This window comes from Barbus barbus (genome assembly GCF_936440315.1).
Source record: "Barbus barbus genome assembly, chromosome: 2".
NCBI lineage: Eukaryota > Metazoa > Chordata > Actinopteri > Cypriniformes > Cyprinidae > Barbus > Barbus barbus.
In genome coordinates this window covers 15978929-15998435 of record NC_136730.1, presented here as the reverse complement: position 1 = coordinate 15998435, position 19507 = coordinate 15978929, and the positions used below count along the sequence as shown (strand labels likewise).

Below are 19507 nucleotides of genomic sequence, written 5' to 3'. Positions count from 1 at the left end.
TGGCTATAGACTTTTTTTCTTAACAAGGCTTTCCTTTAATGGGTTAAAATCCAACATTTCAAAGTTTAACCATTACAGGTGCTGGGTATTCTACTATGGATGTTTCATTTTCTGTGTGCTCATTTTTGTTTGTTTCTCTAAATCCAGATGAATAAAACATTAAAAAAAAACTAATCAAATATCCCTGTGCAATATATTAGTAATTGTATTCATAAATTGCAATCCATAAATGCAGCTTTCAATTGATAAATACAGAACAGCAGCACAAAAGAAAGTGGACCCCAAAAAAACTGCTCATATTTTACAAGTGGATTATGAAATGCATGTTAATAACAGGTGACAAATGCCTTCATAATGCAGAAAAGGATAGCTCAGATAGGCCTAAATCCTTGACTTTGATGATTAGCTCAGAGATAAATGCTTCCTCTCATACACATTTTTCTAAAGTAGACAGATTTTGCATAAAACACTTCACAAGCTGCAGACAATCTGGCTCTCTGTGTGTAATTGGTCATTCAGTGACATTTCCAATACTAAACATGTTGCTAAAATTTCCTTACCAGATTTTCACTTTCTTCATGCAGGAAGAGTCAGAACAGGAATAGATTACTCCTCACAAGTTCACTCCCATGGAGATGAAATTAATTTATCTCAGACGTGCAGGCTTCTGAACCTAAATCACTCAAAGTGCTCAGACATCTGCTTCTGGGCCCAGACAACAGAGGTAGCTGGAAAAAAGACGGCAATTCATCCAAAATCTGCACTAAGTCAACATACCATCAAATTAGGGATGAGAATGAGAATATGAATACTCAGAAGTGACAGAAATGAAAACACAATAATGAACATCAAAACTTTAGAACATTTCACACCAATCAAACTCCAGCAACAACTATTCTAAAATGTGCCGAAATGGCGCCTCGTTAATTCTGTGATCTGTTTGAGGTCACAAAAGAATATCAACTTTTGTCAGCATGGTGAAGTGCAATGTGTTGAAACCAAATGAATGATCTTATAACAGCTTTTAGAATTTGAACTATTTTCAACTTGACACACTGTCAAGTAACAAATGCCACACTTGCACTGTGAGAAGCTTGAAAAACAGCAAGATGTAAAGGTCAAAAAAGCATGTACACAGAGACCATTTAAAAAAAGAAAAAGCACTTTCACAGTCAAAATGACCAAAATGCACATCTCTAAATTATTTATTTTTCCACACTCTGTTTATTACATATAATACATCTTAATGTAAAAAACAAATAAACAACAAAACAATTCAAACAAATGGAGATATCAAAAAGAAATGTGAATTCATTGAGTATGAATGAGTTCTTTGCAATTTCATGCCATTTAACCATACTGCTATCAGCTGTACAATATATAACTCTGCAAATAGTGTCTTTCAATATCTAGTAATACCCAAAATACGCTTTAATTAGGCAGATGTAAGAGCTGACCTAAATAGGGAACATTTATATAAAATACTTTTTTTTTCCTCCAGCAACATTCAAAAAGTCAGCAACTGAATATAAAATGAAATGTCAAACTGATATAACTCAAACTGAAGTATTAAAATCACTAACCGTGACTGTGCAAAACAATATCTCATGTACAAACTAATGGCCCCAACTCAACATCTGAGATATTCAGTTCAAGTTATGCTACAATTTGTTCAGCGTGATGCATATCTTAAGTTAAACTATAAAATGTAAAATTACATTAATATATATATCCTCCACTGTTTACCAGTGGGCTGTGATTCATCTGTATGCGTTTACTTTCCTCACATGGATATAGTGTCAACCACACCTGTCCTCATCAGACTCGATGTATCGTCCCGTTTCAGCAACCATCCTCGAGAGTGAAAACATGATAATAAGTTATACAGTGCATCATTTCCCATTACACCACTAGTGGAACGGCACTCCTCAAATGTCATTAGGTTAGATACGATACGAGAAAGAGAAATCCTGGAGTGCCCATGGCCTGTTTGAGAGAGAAAAGTGGTGGGAAAGAGTTGTGGTAGTGTCACAGACTACCAATGTTGGGGAAACTTTTGAGTTTCTCTGGGAAATCGTCTTTATAGAGTACAGGATCGGCACGGTGCTCGACAACCTTCAGAGGCATGGTGCCAAACACAGAGGCGAACTTGTTTATGCACTCAGACCTGGAAAGAAAAAAAAGAAAGAGGCTGAAAGAGTGGAGGAAAAAGGGAAACATGGATCGTGGATCTGATGCCAATGTCGGAAAATCTGTCTCCCCAAAAATTGGGTGTTCATGGTACAACCTAACTAGCATTTTGTAGAAGCATCTGAATCATGAGGTACATGCACAACGTAAAACAGGGATCAGATGTTTTCAAAATGCCTGGCATTCCCAGGACCCTGCACTTATGACAGGAAATGTATCGAGAGAGAAGCATAACCAGAGGCAGGAACCCCTTCATCAATCTAAACAAGTGTGACCCCTGGAAGGGTTCAGCAGTCAAAGGAGTCCCTGATTGGCTGCTACCACTCCGTATTCACATCAAGGTCAAACACTCTCTCGCAGGCTGCTTCGGCTGCTTTAATTCCTCAAACACAGCTTGGAAACATGAAACTAATCATCAAGACTGATTATGTTTCAGCAGATGAGGAAACGGTTGTGATTTTCAAGGAAAATCAATTCAAGCCTTTCTGATGCATGCTTTGCCTGGTTCATACTAGAATTGAAACACAGAATGAATTAATGATTTGTGGTGAACCTCTGACAGAGAGGAAAGTCACAGTTCTTTGCGAAGGAAGGTTTTTTCGTAAGGTCCAGTGAATCTGAATGTTTTGATCTGAGAGTACAGGAAAGTATCTCCTGTATTGTGCTACAATGAGCCAATTGTTGGTTAAACCCACAATGTGTTTCAAATGCCAAGAATGCTGCCAAAGCCCCCTCTGCCCAACTAAAGGGAACCCCTGTTTATACTGTACCTCTCCACCATGTGCGTCTGGTCTAGGGACAACCCGTCAATCGCTGTGCACTCCGGGCATTTGAATTTCTTCCGAGGAGTAACCTAGAGAAAGAGAGAAAAACAAATGTGATGTATCTGATCGTTTTAACTCACAATGAGCTTTTTTTGTTTCAATCTCAAACTAAGTCTCAGTTCTCAAACTGTCAGTTTTATATTGAAATTGTTGTATTCTGTTGTAGTTTTTCTGTGTCAATCTTACAAAACAAGTCCTTTAATTTTGTCCTTATACAACTTATTGTCTCATGACATTGTGAAACATTTTTGGTCTGACCAATTTTTAGTCAAGGCAGAGCTACAATATTGTCATTTTGGTGGTTCTTCACCTTTCTATAAATACCCATGATTCAGTTTGGTATACCCTACAACGTCTCTCAACTACAGTCTTGGTGACCCACCTAGCAGAATGTTTTAGATGTCTCACTAATTAAAACACCTATCAGCTTCTTAGAGTTGTGAATATGGTGACATCTAAAACATTCTGAGAGTTGGTTCCCAAGGAGGACTGGAGTTGAAAACACGGTCACAAAAAGTGAAAACACTTCTTTTTTTTTTTTGCTTTTTAAAACAAAATAAAAACAATAACCATCTGAAAGTATATTGAAATATTCATGAGAGAAGATAACTTTTCAATCGCCCTATCAACCACAGGAAGATGTCAAACAAACATTTATTTCAGGAAAGCCAGAAAAAACCTTTAAACTTGTGAAAAGGTTACAGCTAAAATTGTAAATATACTGTTAAATATATTCACTGTAAAACAAATAAATTATATTTTATTTGCTATTGTCTGATATCTTATTTAATGTTTTTTAATAAAACTCAAAAATGTCAAAAAATGCCAGAATATTGTTTGGAATATTTGCACAGCAGCAAATTTGTATGACTTTTCTAATGCTAGAGGAAGACTTATACAGACTTTCTTTTATTTTTTATTCAGTGCATAAACCTCAACAAGTGTTTTATCTGTTCTTACCTCAAAAATAAAACTGTCTGACCTACATGCATCTGTATCTCCAAATTTCATGCTGAGAAATCATGACACACTACTCATATTAAAAAAACAACAGAATCTGACACAGCATTGATAAGGTTGTGTAATAATGAGCTGGGGCTGCAAAGATGGGATTCTGTGAAGTGTGTGTATGTGTGTGTTTGGGAGCTGAGTGGGAGGAGATGACTTGATGACAGGTCGTATAAGTCAGATGTAATGAGAGAGCCGTCCGTGCCCATGGCCTAGCTAAACGACCGTATCTGCCGCACTCATTAGATGAATGATGTACGAGCCCTCTGCCCCATCCCTCCTTCAACAACACACACACTTGACTGACACTCCACAGTGGGAGCGTGGTGTTGGGGCACTAGGAGGTGTGGGTGATGTAGGGATGTGGAGGAGAGAGGGGAGAAGGTTCACAGTGTAACTGACTGCAGAATGAATGTGCCCCAGTGAGCTTAGAAAAACAGAACGTGCAGGAGAGAGGCAGACAGTGACATCCAGATAACAGAGGTTAAGGCCAGGACTTTACAGGCCGAACAGCACCTGGACAGAGTCACTGTAGACTACAGACTGTAGAGGCTTGAGGAGAAAGGCGAAAGATGATCAGAGACAGAGCTCCAGGGAACATTGTCAGAACGCCCACATTGATTTTTAAGGGATAATACTTTTTCCCTCCAGATTTTTTTTTCCATCATGATCTATTTGCCAACCTGTCTGATTCTTTAAATGAAAGCTTTGTGTTAATACGCTTAAAATGTTTCCTGCACTACTTTTTCATGATGGCACTAGACTGCTATTGAATCCCAAGTGCTACGGCAAAAACGTAATACATTTCACAAGAGTTGTGAGCTTGCAGTTTTAAATAAATGTGATGGGATTTGGTTTCTTTATTGTAAAAACAGAATTACACTGCAGTTCAAACGTTTGGGATCAGTAATATTTGTTTTTGAAAGAAATTAATACTTTTATTCAGCAAGGACACATTAAATTGCTAAAACTGAAAATAAAGACATTTATAATGTCAAATACATGCTGTTGAACATGCCATTTATTAAAGAATTCATTGTTTGATGCATTCAAAAATGTATCACGGTTTAAGCAGCATAACTGTTTTCAACTTTTGAATGGGAATATATGTAGTAAACACTGTAACAATAGTAAAGTTTTGGCTTTTGATATTAGTTTCCATTAGTGATTTGGGTAGGTTAAAGATGGAGCTTTGTGTACTCTTATTTCAGAAATCAAAAAAAAAAAAAAAATCTGGTTTTCCATGATATGGCTCATTTGATTTCCTCCAAAGTAGTTAGAGAACCAAAGCAAACAGGCACTATCAGAACATAATCGGCATATTGTACTCTGAGGTTATGTTACCTTTATTGGGGCTTTGCCAGTGATGTTGGCCACAAGGAAATTCATGGCAATATCTTCACAGTTCATATGAGCATCCACCCAGTTCTTAATGTCTCCGGGCATTTTATACGTGTAGAGATAGTTGAAGTACTGGAAAGGAAACAAACTATTTTGATGAAAAGAATGACCTTAATTGAGGGTTTTGAATTACAAATGACGATAAACCCTATTGATCTCTGAGGAACAACATAAAGGGAGGACGAGTCTATGAAGGATTTGTGCTGTACCTTATGATAGAACGCAGCTCCAGTCAAGACCATTGACACTTCATTAGTCCACTCAGATTCATATTTCCACTTGCCCATTTCATGGTCCCATAAGTGGAGCCGTCCGGGATATCCGACCAGCCTATCTGGAAACTCACGCCATACCTACACACAGACACACAGAACACATTTGAGACATAATATAAACCCATCAGAAAATCTAAGACCATAAAGGATCAGTCAACTGTTCAACAATTAGAGTCGTTTTAGATAATACTGACTTCAAAGGACGGTAAACCTTGAATATCTAGGGTTAAGTCAATGAAGTTTAGGTCTAACAGCTTGTTAATCCCAAAAATGACAAGCAGGCCTACAGAATATGATGCAGAAATTCTTGAATGTCATTCCTGAGCAGCAAAAGCAGTGTCTTAGCCATGCAGCCATGTCTAAAGCTGTCTTCCATTTCATACAATTATCCATAAATTACACTTCATTCTCTCAATAGTGTATAAATGCCTGCAGGTGAGTTGAAGGCAAGCCTGTAGCCATGGAGAGCATTGCCTGTCCTGTCATCCTTCATATATGAAAAAATCTAAATTATAAAAAAAAAAATAAGAGACTTCGACCGTAAGGAATGCTTTGAGATGCCGAGAGCAGATTTAGGCAACAGAGGATGGTTTGAAAATCCTGCACTACATCTAAAGCAGTGCAGGACTCATCAACTTTAAGTATGAGTGACCCAAAGAGGTACTGGGACCACAGTTCTGCTCTATCATCATTGTACATGTGGGGAAGACAATTAATCCCTAGATGCTCCAGATACAATCCCTGGAAATACTGTGAATTTAGGCAACTACTTCAATTGAATCCATTTAACTAAGATAAAAGGTGCTCATTCAGTGCGATATCTGTAAATCACATGCAGACTAAGAATACTACTATTTTCAGACCTGCCGTTTGTCTGTTTTGTTCCTACACGAACCAAACTAAGAAAGGAAAATAACCAGGTTCCAAAGAAAATGTCAAATGCTCGAAAAACAAGCTCTAAGTGTACAGGGCAAAATGTATTCATTTCTCCCTGAATGCAGTAATAGCTGAATCTGAAATCACAAACCAGTTTTCCTGAATTATAATTAGTACATCCAAAATGAAAGTATACTACATTTCAAAAGTCTGGGGTCAGTATATATTTCATCCTTAAGGTTTTTTGCTCACAAAGGCTTAATTTACATAATCAAATATTCAGTAAAACAATAACATTGCAAAATATTAATACAAATTCAAATAACTGTTTACTAATTTAAAATATTTTAAAATGTAATTTTGTGATTTTAAAGCTGAATTTTCAACGGTCATTACTGCAGTCTTCAGTGTCACTTAAACCTTCAGAAATCACATTACGTTTGCTCATTTTATGGTCAAGAAACATTTATTATCAATGTTGAAAACAGCTGCTTAATATTTTTGTGGAAACTGTGATACATTTTTTTCAGGATTCCTTGATGAACAGAAAGCTCAAAGAACAGCATTTACTTGAAATGGAAATCTTTTGTAACAAATTTTTTACTGTCACTTTTCATCAATTTAATGCAATCCAGCTGGGAAAAAAAAGTATTAATTTCTTAAAAAAAAAAAAATCTTACTTGCCCTAAACCTTTGAACATCGTATGTGCTATGTAAGAGTACTGGTTTGCAACTAGGTGCAAGACCCAATATAGAAGTACAGACTGACTTCAAGCTACCCATATAATACTAAACCTTCATCAGTGTAGCACATATATTTTGAATTAAGTAGTAGTACACAAACAGGGAATCAGTGCTTTTACTACCTCATATCCGAACTGCAGCTCATCTGAGGTCAACATGATGATGTCATCATCAATGGCCAGGACAGCTTCTGTTTCGATCTCATCAAATGGGAAGAAGCGATTGCTGAGCTTGTTTTCTTTGGTGCGCAACACTTTGAGAGGTACTGCGACTTTGGGCCAGAGCAACTCTGTTACAGAGAGAAGGAGAAAAAGAAAACAGTGAGCTAATAATAATACACTGTCAGTTTCAGAGATGAAAAACTATGAGCGATGGCAGCAACTGTGGAAAAGAGAGCGTGGGTGGATAAATCTAAACACATCACTGAGTAAAAGCACATATGAATCTGACCACACTTACATTCTTCTCAGGGCAGAAGAGACAACGCTCTTTATTTTCAGTTGAGTAAGAGCTTGGGAGGAGTTCAGAGCACGCAGAAGACAGATGGCACAGAGTGTCACCTCATAAAACTGACGAGAGAAAGTCTACTGGAACTCAAACACAGGGACCCTAAGACTGGGGGAGTCAGCAATTATACCGCTACCCCAAAGCCGGGGTATAGACCCTGGAAATCTCAGGAGATATGGAATGAGCTCATCTCCGTTAGGTCGACGCAATTCAGCCTACAGTGTACTTCCACAAGATGACATAAACTATGAAAGGAAAAAAGAAAAAGTATTTCCTAACTGCCGGAAAACCTCCCTGGCCTCAGACAAAGGCTCAAAGAAGAGCCAGATCTTCACATGCAAGTAAACTGATACCGTCACCACATCCAAGCCTAGCATGGAGGGTTCAACAAAAACTGAAACAAACACAGTCATGATGGACTACAAAGACAAGTAACATTTTAACAACTAAAACTAACTGGCATAATCCAGAGCGCCACAATGCACAAACTTAGACATTAACACATCATAAATACACACCATAAGAACTAGCAGGAATCTCGACTGCGTCAAACAACTTGGGCCTGTAATCACTTCCTTGCCCTGTACTGAAATTTCACTTGGTCTGTACTTTATGTAGGAACATTTTAAAAGAGCTTTAGCAAATTATATCCCCTGTGACACCACAATATAAAAGCTCTCCTCCCCTCCAAGTATTAGGCCCATTGAGAAACTCCCTAATCGCAGTCCTATTATCAGAAGTCGCCAGCACCTCATTAAAATGACAAACAGTCAAGACTTGGGCAGCTAAAGCTGTTTGAAATAAACAAACATAATCAGCGATGGAAAAGGGTGTGGAGGAAATCCATCCTCATCAGGGCTTGAGCCCCAGGTTGACCTGTGAACAGACCTTATTAATTCTAATGGGTCACAAAAGCTTGAGCCCGGCTTCACCGATGCCTCTAATCAAAGGCAACAGTGAATCATTAGTCTACTTCAAAGTATTTCCCTTCATAATGGCATTACTCAAATCTATGGAGAGGATATATTTAATTCCCTATTCTGCTTTTTTCCAAGGGACTTCATAAACAGACGCATAGCTAATCGCCTTGTTAAGCAGTATCATTAGAGGCAGAGCCACAATAAATAACTACTAATATCAGCATATTTTGACATGTGTAATGGGCCATAAATTTGACCACAGCTGTAGGAAAGGGAGACCGTTATGGAAACGATCCTTTTGGTTTGACAATAAAGTTTAAGGGTGGATGACTGGTGAAAACAGGCCATATATCACACTGAATTAAAATACACTTAATTCGTCTAGTCAGGAGTAATAGGAAGCACAGATATTAACAGCTCATAGACGGTCAATGAGAAAAGCCAAATTTCTGCCATCTCCTCACATGCATCTACATGCCAGGGGCAGTAACAAACACTTGGGTTCTCACTCCATATCTGAAGATAAACCAGAAAGGTTTGGCCACAGACCAAGGCACATCATGCTTTCAATTCTCCAACCTCAAGAGGAACATGATTTGGCTACTTGCTGGCTTATCATTCATCTGTTCCATATCAGGGGTTTCATGTCTTTTGTACGAGTGCATTTCATACGAGTGTCACATTTTCATTCTTTCATAATTTAAGCTGTCAGAAAAACAGTGTAGATTTAGTCACAATCTCTTTTCAAATTCAACAATTTGCTAACCAAACAAAGTACATTTAGTCAAACTAAATAAGTTTTATTATCCTGACAGAGAACGGCAATGTTATTGAAGTTCCGGCAGATGTCAATAATTTTATGTCAATAATTATCTTCATGCCATGGCCAGTAACAAATAAATGGCTGATATTAAAATCGAATGTTTCTATATTTCATACTGTTCAAATTTAATATAAATAATACAATACAAACTAAAAGCAGTCATTTTAAATGTTAAAAGTTAATTTTGGGATGTATCTAAAGATACGATTTAACAGTGTTAGTAAGCTAATGTTTCAAAGATTAACTTTAAATGAGTGTTACATAATGATGAAGGTCATCTAAAGGTAACAACAAGGGAGATAAACATTTATCACCATTAAACATAAAATATCAGCTGATACATATTTATCCAACAGCTGATACACTGTACCCCCCCCCCCCCCCCCCCCCAGCATCTGAGGCTACCTTCATGGCAAAAACACAAGAGTTACATAAACACGAAATAAAAACCAAGCGAACAGCATTTAAAATTACATTTGTGACCCTCGACCACAAAACCAGTCACAAGGATCAATTTTTGGAACTTGAGATTACTACATCTTCTGAATAAATAAGCTTCCCATTGATGCATGGCTTGTTAGGATAGGACAATATTTGGCTAAAATTCAACTATTTGAAAATCTGGAATCTGAGGGTGCAAAAAAAATATCAATATATATTGAGAAAATCACCTTGAAAGTTGTCCAAATTAAGTTCTTTGCAATGCATATTACTAATCAAAAATTAAGTTTTGATATATTTAAGGTAGGAAATTTACATAATATCTTCATGGAACATGATCTTTACTTAATATCCTAATGATTTTTGGCATAAAAGAAAAATCAACAATTTTGACCCATACAATGAATTGTTGGCTATTGCTACAAATATACCCATGCTACTTATGACTGTTTTTGTGGTCCAGGGACACATATAGTAGAAATATATAATGCAATCCTACAATGTGACACTAACCTTCAGGGGGGCTCTTGTTCTGGTTGTTCCACACCACCAGTAGTTTGGCCAAGCTGGGCACCTTGGAGATCTCAGTGATGACCCTAAAGAGACTTTCGATTCGATCGTAGGTCAAGACCACAGCCGTGAACCCTGGTGAACGTGGCGGTATGAGAGGAAGAAAAAGTGGATTGTTCACACTTGTCCATTTCTGTTGAGATAAAAAGAATAAATTCAAATAAATCAGTGGGAAACTCAATTTAGTGTACCTGTTGTCTTATCTTTACAACAAATGCAAAAGACTTTCCATGACTTATTTAATGACATGAAGTGCAGTCAGATAAACCGCAGCCTCAGCCAAAACATGGCTTTATTTGGAAACACGCATGGACTATAAAATTTAAAGATTACTGAGAATGCTAATAACCAGCAGTGGTGGGTAGGTGATTAAAAGTGGCATGGAATGTCGAAAGTTTAGAGCAGAGTTAACAAACAGCTGGAGCAGCATGCCATGACCTTTCATAGCGCCAACATTCACCTAAACCTTCTCCTTCAGATGAAAATAAAAAGCCAAGATCTCATTCTCTATAACCTAGAGAACTGCTATAAGCGGGACTACTCAAACTACTCAAAGCATCTCTATCGTGACAGTCCTTTAAAACGTCTATCGCAGTTTAATCCGAAGAAGGCTTTGTGTGCAAAGGTGCTACATTCCTTGCGGTAGTCTAAATTTCAAAAAGAGGATGGATTAAGAGAGAATGTTTTCCTAGGTTGACCTTAGTGAAATCTGGGAGAGAGCAGAGGATGACAATGTGAAGATCAAATACACTGTGGTCAGATATTAAGAGCTAAATTAAATACTTCCTTGCTTTAGGCTCTTTGTCATTTCATGGCATTCGTCCATCCTTTTCCTGTTAACTGTTATGTATCTGAATTTGATTAGAATGTTAAACTTTCTGGTGTTCTTCTTGAAATAAAATGAAAACATATGGTATATACTGAAGCTTGGTCAAAACACCAACAGCTCTTAATATTTCCCTTCCTACAAAATAAGTATAGAAACTGAGAACTTAATTCCAGTGTCATTTGTTATGACCATTAGTTCTAGTCAGCACCAATCAGTATGCTTAATGTCATCAAGAGACCATCAACATTAGTTCTGTCTGTTACTGATGATCTCGACCTACACAGCTCCAAAATAGAGATCTCCATTACAAACACAATATTTCTCAGAACCATCCAATCCTCACTTCATAATATTCTAAATTATTTCTCAAGCTTTGAGCTCTAAAATAGTTAAATATTAGATCTAAACCCTTTCTCTTGGGTATAGAACCGTGTATCCTCCTTCCACAATTCTGGTATTTATAAAAGCGTTTTACTGTGGCTGTTAATCCATTAGACCACCACCAAAGCAAGCTTTAAAAGCGAGTTTTAATGTAATGTGATACACCTATTAATGAGCACAATTACGATTCTAATTTGGATCTCTTTTGTTGCAATTTATCCCAAGCTGTTTTGTCAAGAGTGGAATTTCATGATCGCACTCCAATGAACTCTGGTGCAGCAGGGCTGCAGATGAGTTCTGGCAGGACCGGGGTGAAACAGGGGTGCTGGGACGCTATCGGCGTCAGTGGCTGTCTCCTGCCAGTGTGGGGCTTGGCTCATCTTCCTGGCCCACTTTAAAACAGCCTGTAAACTCCCAAAGATGCACGGACTGGAGCCCAGATCAAGTGACGCTGTAAAGTAAATACTGCGAGTGCTTAAAGGGCCTCTGATGCGGTCATGAAGACTGCTGTTTATTGGCCTGAAGGATAAGAACTGAACGCAGACTGAGTACACAGACTTTCTTTACAGTTCATGGTCTCTTCTATTTTGTCAGTAGACAAGACACGCAAAGCGAAGCGACAGCTCGGTGCAACACCAATGAACAAAATGACAGCTTTACTTTTAATTTTAAGACTAATTTGAAGAGTTTTCAAAAAACCTCCCAATGCAAAAGGAAAAGTTTTGGACCTGGTTTGAATAGATTTAGTGTGAAAGATTATTTGCATCTGGTGTACAGATCCTAAATCTGTAGCTGAAGCCAATTCCATTTTCACTTCTAAAAAAGAAAGAAAGAAAAACACCAAATCTCTCATTTCGTCTATGTAAAATTCTCACTTTTGGTTTGAGGCCTTCATTGAAATTTTCCTCATAACAGTACTAATAACACTTCCTTTAATCAAGGCGTGAGTTTGATTAAAAAAAATGATAATAAAAAGGCCACACAAAATGAGACCCCCAAGCAGAAATGCTATGCAGCTTATAGTCTACAGCAAGGCTGTGGGCCCGTTACACCATCCAATCCAGCAGCTGCTGAAGGTGCCCGCAAATAGAGAGCCGTGGTTAACCAGCTCCCTCGCAGCGTCCGCCACGGTCTGTCACCATGGACACAGTCGTCCTTCCTACAACATCAGTCAACCATCCTGCTAATAAAAAACAAACTTTATATGCCAATGGAAATTTCTTTGAGGTGCCTGACACGGACACCAAAAGCAGAGGGGGAAATAATTAAAGTACCACTGTGACATATAAGTGGTAAGATGAATAAAGAAGAACACTGGGGTGTGGTTCGTATAAGCTCAGTCTGAATGCTCTGATCTAATTGGGCAGGCTCCAGTGTGGTTCAGCGCATGTCGAGACTTTGTGATTTGTTAAAGTAAATAAGCAGGAAAACAAGACTAATTTTTTATTCCAACAGTCAAGGCCAGAATATTTGCTCGTGGTTAGTCAGTGTTCACCTGCTATTTGGAACAAGCCGTAAATGACCGGGTTCTCAACTTTTGGCTTGTTTCTATGAATGCGGATTTGCTCAAACCAAACCCAACCAGACTCTCCAAGGTCTGAAATACGACGCCAAGAAGTGCCATTTAAACCTCTTTATTTATACTTTGAAATGCATCACAGGGAGAGAAATTTCACCACCTAAAGACAAGACTGTTATTATCATCTCGGATGCGAAAGTGTATGGGTTAGGTACAATTACTCAAGAACAGTTTGTTATTGGGCATCAGTATTCCTTTGTCACACGTGAAAAGAAGAGGGTATAGGCGGCTCGAGTGATGTGAGGGATTGCAGGCCATTTCATGTGGGCCGAGGGGGCTTGGCGAGTCTTGCAGCTGGGATCATACTAGTACAGCTTTGGGATTAGTCGAAAATGGAAGCCAGATGAAAGCATGGACGCCTGTTCAATTGCAAAGGCTCAGTGCGCAGAAAATTTACCTCCAGATTCTCATTGAAGCTGATGGGCAGCGATTGCTAACATCACAGAGACTGGGCTAAAATAAGAGCTGCATTCTAAGTGGCAGCGGCTTCCTGCAGATTTGAACTGTCAGGAACAGGCACCGGTCACGTTGCTTCAGTTTCATCCTTCAAACAGATGAACAGTGCCTGCCTTCTTTCCGATTCCAGAAAGAAACAGAATGGGAAATGTATACATCACTGGGACACACAAGGCACATACGGTACAGGTTTACAAATCACACATCTGAAGTAATAGCTTATTTTCTTCAGCTCTATTAACCTTCAGCATTTAAAAATCTCAATGGGCATTCCAAAAATTAGTGATGTTAAGAATTCTTCACAGATAATAAATGTATGATGGAACATAAAGCATTCGTTTGGTAAGCAGAGGCCGAATGAGAGTTCCCTCAGAAGTCAAGCACAAAAAGCTGCCTGTCCTGGCGACGTCTCCTAAGGCAGAGCTGGAGAAATGTGCTTTCAATTATGTCCCGGTGGATATAGGGAAGCAGAACAAGAAATGCACTCGATTTATGTACTGCTCCGATTCTGCTCAGCGTGTTTTTACTGAACATTCAGAACGTATTTAATATTTCCCGTAACATTAGCAGTCAAACAGAGATAGGACTATTAGCCTCTTGGGGGTCTGGATTTCGCCATTTGATCTGAATGGTAGCGTGATGTTGAGAACCGGTGAAGAACAACAACAACAACGAACAAAGCCCCTAATGAACTCCACGCTTCTGCCACTTCTGGTCTAAGCTTTGACTGCGTACAAAATCAGAGAAATGGAAAAACAATGTTGGATTAGTCCGTTTTCAGCACACATTATGAGCTAGGATCTGTGCTCAAATCAGGACTTACTTACAGACAGACGAGTGTGCTTTACGTGATGCTGGAGCATTGTGAAGCTCACACCAATGTGCAATGTTGTCTTTACAAAGCTGTCTGCTGCCACTGCTTAGTGACGTAATGTAAAATAACATGGAGCTGAAAAGTATAAGCCCAGTTCTTTTATTTTTTTAATGGCACAAACTCACTACAACTAAGTTGTCCATAGGCTCTATCTTAATCTAACATGCCATTTAGGCCTTAAATCTAATTTTCTGCAAACACACAAAATGTCTTAACACATCACAAGAGTCAGTGCCTATAAGACAGCAAGAACTGAATACAAATTCAGATTTGATCCAAAAGTCAGATTTGATAGTGATTTTACACTTTACTTTGATTAAAGGCCTATTCACACAAAGTCTAAATTTTTGCCATTAAAACATGCACAACAAGTTCAAATTCAAAAGTCACCAATGAAAGATGAAAGATCTGCATCAGACATGGCATTAATTATCAGAGAGTTCTAAAAACAATAAATTAATCACTGTGAATTACTGTTTCATTCAACTTGGTGTGAACAGACACCCACAGTCAATCAGAGAGAATTTAGATTATTCTCTAAGAAACAGCCAAAAATAACATGTGGGCAGTTTGGAGAAACCAAATTTGGTTCCACTTTATAATAGGTGGCCCTAACTACTATGTACTTACATTTAAATTAATCATTTGGTACAATGCACTTACTGTGTACATCCAGTGTGTGTGTACATGTTTCTACATTGTACTTATATTTAAAAAAAACACCTGCATGTAATTACATTTGTAATTAATTTCTGTAATTACATTTACACTGTTGATTGATCCCTTACACCTTAACCTCCTCCTGAGACCCGGAAATGTTTAGGAAATTTAGGAAAAAATTAGTATTTTTTCATGTCATTACATTGTTTAGAGCATACAAAATATGTATTTTTTAATGATATTTCATTCCTAAATTATGCTATGTCCTTGGTAGAGGACATCGGGACTCAATTAAAAAAACAAAAAAATTAAAAAGACTTTCTTTTTTTTAAATCACCACTACATTTTTAGTTTTCAGGATTTTTTTTTTTTTACCAAACTTTGTATTAATATGATTCTCAACTATTTTATAACAGAATGATTTGATAGTCCATTTTTCTTTATGCAAAATGTGTGTAAAATGGCCATAAATGGGTTCTCATTGTATACAATGTATCTATAAACTAAATCTAATTTGCATATTAATGCATTTTTGGGACAACATGTGATGAAAAAAGAAAGAAATATATTTTATATAATTATATAAATATATTTTAATATAAATAATATATTTTATATAAATATAATTTCTTTCCCTATTCATTTGCTGTCTCCCAAAATGCGTAATAACATGCTTTTATTCCCGGTGTCTTCATATGAGGACATGCATGAAATCAACGTCCTGTTTCATAACAGAAAATTATTTTTTGATTTGAAACCCCATAACATTTTCCTGAGATGTTGATTTATGACAAAATTAAAGAATTTGTCAGATTTAAACGATAATTGCAAAATATTCTGTTCATATTTTCAAAAGAGTGTCATTAAATTAATATCAGACATTTTTGAAGACCAAGGAGAGGGAGTGGTCATGGTGAAACATCCAAACATTTAGTATCTCTGAAAAGCCCTGAATGTGCTCTGTACAGGACATCTAGACTTAAAACTGTGACATGTATAGTCTCAGAGAAATTCTCTAAATATAATGTCCTCATATGAGGACGCAGGGTCTCGGGAGGTTAACCCACCCTTAAACCTACCCATACCACCAAACCTGTCGCTAGCCTTACCCGTATCCCACCTCAATAGCAGCAAAAGTGTTTTGCAATACAGTGTGAACGCATTAAGTACATTGTACTTATTTTTTGATGCAAGTACATAGTAGTTAAGGCCACGTAATATAAAGTGGGACCCTAAATTTTAACTGTGAAATGCATTATTTGTTGTGTCTTGGTTTATTAGAGACCCCCCCACATGATTGTAAAGTGCTTTGGGAGTACAGCAATACACAATAAAGCGCTATATAAATGCATCATTCATTCATTCGTTCAAAAAAAGAACAAAAAAAAGTTACTTACAACTACAGCAGGATTGTTCCACTCTTCGTAGGTACAAGCTGCATAGGGGTAGATGCGATCGTTAATGATCTGGAGAGTGGTCATGCCAATAGCCTTCATGGAGCTGAAGTAGGCTTCCCAGAACCAACGGGCCTAGGGAACAATAAATGGCATGGCATTCAAATATTTGTGGTAAGAGCAGCAAAGCACAAACTGATAAACAGAAATATATAAGCACACAAAAACCATGTGAAAGATACCATCCAAAGGCATAAGATAAGACCTCTCACATCCCTTTACTCCCACCATCCTGCTCATGCCTTTATGACCCCGACACACATTCAAAGGCAAAACAGCCCATTAAAGACTGGTGACATGACTGCAGGGACCATTCCAGACGGTTATGAGCCCTTTAGACTATCAGTCTTTTAACTTTTCCACTCAAGTGGCACTGAGACTGCAGCTAAAGTTTAAGGGCAGAGGTCAGGTCATTTTACTCCACACCAGCACAGGGACATGCTGCAATGTAATCACACTTTTGCCATGTTACTTGAATGCTGCTATAATGCTGATTGATATAGGTTTTTTATACATGAACTGTTCAAAAAGTTTGGGGTCAGTATAATTTTGTATTTTTTTTATAAATCGCATGGATGAATAAATTGATAAAAAGTAAAGAACAGTAAGACAGTAAAGAATTCTATACTGATCAAAAAAAATTCATTTACAAAAAATTGTTCTCTTGAACTTTCTATTCAAATAATCCTGTTTTCCACATTGATAATGATAATATTATGAAATGATTCTTGAGCACCAAATCAGCAATATCAGAATGATTTCTTAAGGATCATGTGACACTGACGGCTGGAGTATTGGCTGCTGAAAAATTAGCTTTGTAATTACAGGAATAATTTGAACCTAAATATATATTAAAACAGAATATTTTTTTTTATTTTAAATTGGAATAATATTGGCAATATTACTCTTTTTACAGTATTCTTAATCAAATGAATGCAGCCTTAGCGAGAATAAGACACTAAAAAAAAAAAATACTGAATCCAAACTTTTGAATTGGACTGCACAATGAGAATTTTCATAATACCATTAGAGAGAAAACAGCGTATACCTATACCAGTAATTACCAAATTCTGGTAGCTGACCTAATTTCAACTCGACTTTAAGCTTTAACAATTAAAACCTGAGGGTTTAAGTAAAAGGAACAACAAAATATTACAAAACGCCAATACTGCAAAAAAAATAAATAAAAAAATAATAATAATAATAATAATTCATTATTCACCAAATAAGAAGGTAAACAATCTGTATACATAATCTGTCAATACAAGAACACACACTCTTTTCCTTCTACTGCTATTCCATTACCAAACCAAAAGCTCCAGCAGTGAAGGGTGAGGAGCACATAAGAGTTAATTACCCATAAAACAGTGCTATCTCCTGCTAGGAGGCGCCATGCCGCAGTGACCCAGCTCCACCCTTCCTGGTCCTGTTTGACCCTGTTCTCTTTAACAGGGTCGACCAAGTGCATGCTAGAGGCAGCCTCATTACCTGGCCTGACCGCAAACAGTGTCAGATTAGGTCTAACTACAAAGTGTCAAATGAGACCAGGGTGAATATAAAAAACAAGAATAATGGCGTTTCAACATTTTCCTGGGCCAATTATTGAACAACGTCAGAGAGTGCTAACGGTCTTTCTTTTAAAAACAACAATTAAAATTGATTTATTGTGTCATTTGATGAAATAGAGGTTTGTGCAACATTAAACACAAAGAATCCAATTCCAGTTACTCTCAAGTGAACTGAACTCAACGCAGCAAGGTTTTTTTTTTTGCTTGCGAGGGTATTTTGCTGCACATCTTTTCATTTGCTGCTGTGTTTGTTGTCATACACTCAACCCAGAACTCAGTTCAGCACATAAGAGCGCAGTCCCCCGCCCCCCCCCCCCCTTTTCATCGGCCCCTAAGGGCCTGGCCCTTAAACCTTAAAGAAATACAACTACACAAAAACAGCTTTTCTTTTTATGGAGAGGGGAAGAGGATTCAAAAAGACTTTCTGATCCCAAGGGGAGCGTAGCCGCCCATAAATCAGCTCGTGATGAAAGTTTCCTTTCCGACCAGGAGAAGGCAGAGAGAATACCGCACCCACCAAGCACTGAACCCGCCCTGTTTGAACGCTTGCAAGAATTTTTATGAGGAGGGAAAAGACGGGGTCTCGTAAGAGGACATTGGCTGCTCTTCTGACACATTTAGAATCATTCCTTTACCTTAGGGGACACCGTTCTATAGAACCCATAACTTGCTACAATAACTGCAGATGGGAATCATAAAGAATTTAAAGTGCCCCTATTATGCCACTTTTAAGGTTGCTAATATTGTTTTATGAGTCTCCTAAAACAGGTTTACATGCATCCAAGGTCAAAAAACACTTTCATTTTCTCAAAAAACAGCTTTAATTTTACCTCATTTCTAAATGATTCCTAAACGACTCGTGCGAAGCAGTTGGAAGAATTAGTCTCTCTAAACCCCTCCTTTCAGTGAGCACTCGCTGCTGTGATTGGTCAGATGGTGCAGTCCTTTGTGATTGGTCTACTGTACAGTGCGAATGACAGCCCGTGGGCGGACATTGTGCAAATGTGTTACTTTGTGACGTACAGCCGTAACAGAATAAGATTCGAATTCCTGACGACTCCTTTAGGCGATTGCGAGCCGACTCTTTTTTTGATAGACAATAACTTTATATATCGTGCACTTTCGTC

At 37.7% G+C, this 19507-nt stretch overlaps 1 protein-coding gene across 1 annotated transcript in view; it reads right to left on the bottom strand.

The window, feature by feature from the left end:
* Window positions 1–189: 189 nt before the first annotated feature.
* LOC306886756 (exostosin-2) overlaps window positions 190–19507 on the bottom strand; it is a 29956-nt gene continuing 10638 nt past the window's right edge. Inside the window, exons 9-15 of the mRNA XM_079444069.1 lie at window positions 16756–16887; window positions 10523–10712; window positions 7441–7607; window positions 5633–5776; window positions 5367–5495; window positions 2961–3043; window positions 190–2167 (exon numbers count right to left, since the gene is read on the bottom strand). Coding sequence (XP_079300195.1) covers window positions 2029–2167; window positions 2961–3043; window positions 5367–5495; window positions 5633–5776; window positions 7441–7607; window positions 10523–10712; window positions 16756–16887 — 984 coding nt within the window. The 3' untranslated portion in view covers window positions 190–2028. The remainder of the gene's footprint in view (window positions 2168–2960; window positions 3044–5366; window positions 5496–5632; window positions 5777–7440; window positions 7608–10522; window positions 10713–16755; window positions 16888–19507) is intronic.